We start from the raw sequence: 3,628 nt of genomic DNA on the forward strand, positions 1-3,628 counted from the left end.
GCCCAGTGGCTAGTTTAGAGGCATATTCTGAGATACAAAGCATCCTTTCTGGATTCTCCAAGCCAACTCTCCAAAAGAAGGAGACACGGGGTGTGCGTGCCATCATCTTCTTCATTTTTCTACACCGACTCGGAATCCAAGAAAGGGAATATTGACATGAACCTGGAAGCTGAAATATGTGGAAAGTATGCTCCGTAGATGACGGTATCTTTGTGAATGTACTGTACATTGGAAATCATATCTAAAGGCTCCCCAGTGGAATATTATACTGACATGTCTGGTGGCGACACTGCCAGCCCGTATGGATTTTTCAATCCTACTGTATACCTGTTACAAGTAATCTAGTTAAAGAATCAAACAGCAACAGCACTCCTCTCTGAGCTTCTTCCCCATGACGGCACACATGTTGCACCTTCCCTGCCGGGAGAAGCTGCAGGCAAGGACACTAGCGTCCGGAGATAGCTACCGGGCATCGAGCACTACACAAGGAGCCCGGACTCCACTGTTTCTTCAGCCCTCCTGTCAGGGCTGTGAGTTCAGCATGTTCACACCCATGTATCAAGAGGTGGCTTGGGTGGTGGAAACTGAGCAGAGGCCCAGTTCATATGCACAGTGAGCACAGAGTCCAGCCCTCGCTCCTGAGACAGCCTCACCCAAATCCATGTGCTTCCTAGGCAGATCCACACCCAGGACTTAAGACAGTGGAGTTCAAGGGCAAAGCAGTGTGTACACAAAGGCAGTGGCACAGCTAAGTTTGGTCCAAGACACCCATTCCAAAGGAAGGCCCGTCGCCAGCAGGAACGCAATGCCGTTTTCCTATAGTTCTACCAAACTCAACAGCCAGAAAACTCCAAGCAACACAATGAAGTCAGCTAGAGAGGTCTGTGGATAAAGTAATCCTCAGAGAAGAGCGGAGAATGACAGAGCAGACTTCACAGTCGGGGACAGGGAAACACGGATAAACACAAACACTCTCTTGCAGGTGATGCGTGTAAGGACGCTGAGGAAAGGGACACGGGTAGTGCCTCTGATCTAATCAGCCTGCAAGTGCGGCTGAGCCCAGGGAGGGGACAATAATTGATTTTCACAATGACGATCCTGAGTCATCAAGAAAGGTTACATCTCACATTTACAATTCTCTGTTTAGAAAGGCAAGGAAGCGTGTAATCCATTTGAGAAAGATTTTCATTTCAAATAGTTAAAAATTCTTTGAAAAGATTTTCAGTGCTTAAAGAGCTAAGTGACAGTTATCTGGAAAATTCACTTATGTGGAACAACGTTTTCCCTGAAGATCTAGATCAGTGAAGCAGCACACTGTTTAGTTGGGGTTTTTCTCCCGTGGCGTGCACTGACGTTTCCTTGTCTAGCTCTCCACTCTTTCCCAATCTCTAAGCTCCAAGCACTCATTCTAAGCTTCATGAGACCAGAGACCATGGTACCGTTCGGTGGATCCCCAGTACACTTGTGGGCTTTTTCTGTCACAGCAAATCCTTTTTCACAAACATGACAGCCTCTTCCTTGTACACGTTCTTATAGGTTCCACTTTTTTAAATTTCTTAAGTGCCCACAGAAGTTTGATCTGTCTCCTTCTGTCTCTGTTTCTATCTCTTCCTTCCCCTTCATTCTTTTTTCCTTCCTTCCCACCTTTCCTATTTCTTTCTCTTTCTCCTTCCATCCTTCCATTCCTCTCTGTCTCTTTCTTTATTTTCCTTGTTAATAACTAAAAATCAACCATTTCCTCTAAAATCATCACCTCAAAGGGAAAGCACATAAAAAGCATTGGCTTGCTTTTTCTAAAATGAAAGATCGTTATTAAAAGAATACTTTTTTTTCCGGTGGTACCAGAGATCAAACTCAGGACCTTGTGCTTGCCAGGCAAGCACTTATTCCATCGCGCCATTTCCGCAGCTCAAAAGAATACCCCTCAGTAACTCCTCTGCCCTTTCTGCCCTTCGGCATCAGCACACAGTGACCTCTGGCTGTCTAACCGGCCTCCTTCTCTAATCTTCTGCCTTCTACCTTCTTTCTCCCAGACTACATGTGCCATCTTGGATGAATGTACTGAAATCCATTCCCCTCTAACATCTTATTCCCTTCCCAGAATTGCCACCTCCTACCACCACCCTTCCCGTGTGATCTTCACAGGCCCTCTCTCTTCAAGTGCCATTTTTCTCAACATACTCATCATTTCCACAACCATCATAGGATGTTTGTTGTCTGCATTTTCTTCTGAAGCTTAGGACAAACCCCTAGAGGCTCTGCAATGCACTCAAATCCTTCTGGGTATTCAAGCCAAGGCTCAGACTTGACCGGGCCTTTCCTGGCCACACTTCAATGCTGAGCAACCACAACTCCAGCCCCTTCTTGGCAAACACTCCTCCTCTTGATCTTTGAGGTTTAGGAGACTCATCTCCTCACTGTCCCTGCCCTGAGCCTTACCAGGCGTGTTGAGCAGGCGCGATCTCTTGCAGAGGTAGGCAACCTCCTGCTCACAGTGCTCTGAGCCATCGATCAAGGCCTCCAGCTGCTCCAAGCTGCTGCCGTAGTCCAAGGTCATGATGTAGGGCTTCTGCGGGTCAGCGCCCTGCACCCGGGTTAGCTCTGTGTTGTTGTGCTGCACTGACATCCAGATCTTGTCCTCTGCCAAGACAACATCCACAAGCAAGAGACGTTAGAAGGAGACTCAAAAGAGCAGGTTGGTGATGGGTCACTCATGTGCCATAGCTAGTCACCATGTGCCCTACTAATGCAAAGAGCATTTGTTGTAGAGCCCCATTCTGTTAGCGATAGGTCAGAGTTCAAAGTTTCCCAGGCACCTTGACCCAGACAATCTCCCTCTTGGTTTGCCAGGCACCCTGCCCCCAAACTCTCTCCCCCTTGGCCCCATGCAGAGCCAAAGGCAAAACAGTAGAGCAGGTCCACCTGACTTTGACCTAAGCAAGCAACCACAAAACTCTCCTTTGTTAACATTAAAGGTCCTCCACAGGCTAGGTAGCCCTGCCAAGATCAGCTCTCCCTCGGCTATTCCAGCCTGCAGTCACACTCCCTAAAAGATACTATAAAGTCTCCTGTCTCTCCTTTATTCACTGCTGTCTTGGTCTGCTAGACAGCCAGCCTGCTTGCTGTCCCCAATAAATCTTCTACTCGTGTCAGAATGCCTGGTCTGGTTGATCGTGTGGGTTCGTACCTAACAGTTAGTATGGGGGCAGACAACCTTAACATCTGTATTGATGGAGTATTTATCCTACAGTTTAAACTAAATGTTCAAGTGTCTTAAGCTGACAGTAGAGTCTAGCCCCCACATCCGTGTGAAATTTGTTCTAGAAAGCCTTCAAAGATAATCAGATCTCCATGAGTTCAAGTCCCTTATATAAGGTGGCAAGTATTTTCATGTCACCTATGCGCAATGTCCTTTATACTTTAAACCATCTTTAGATTACTTATAGTATCTGATGCAATGTGAACAGGGTGCAAATAGTTGTTCAGGGAATAATGACACAGAAAATATCCATACATACCTGGCACAGAAACACATACACACAAATCCTCTATTCTACACTTGCTCTGAGATTGATTGAATCTTCAAACATGGATCTTAAAGATACTGAGCACTAGGAGCCGGGGAGAT

General features: G+C 46.6%; 1 protein-coding gene across 1 annotated transcript in view; it reads right to left on the reverse strand.

The window, feature by feature from the left end:
• Positions 1-3,628, reverse strand: part of Cntnap5 (contactin associated protein like 5) — a 930,940-nt gene that overhangs the window by 334,966 nt on the left and 592,346 nt on the right. Inside the window, exon 13 of the mRNA XM_004626336.2 lies at positions 2,440-2,640. Within this exon, the coding sequence (XP_004626393.1) occupies positions 2,440-2,640 (201 nt within the window). The remainder of the gene's footprint in view (positions 1-2,439; positions 2,641-3,628) is intronic.

This window comes from Octodon degus, unplaced genomic scaffold (assembly GCF_000260255.1).
Source record: "Octodon degus isolate 3935 unplaced genomic scaffold, OctDeg1.0 scaffold00014, whole genome shotgun sequence".
In the NCBI taxonomy this organism is placed as follows: domain Eukaryota; kingdom Metazoa; phylum Chordata; class Mammalia; order Rodentia; family Octodontidae; genus Octodon; species Octodon degus.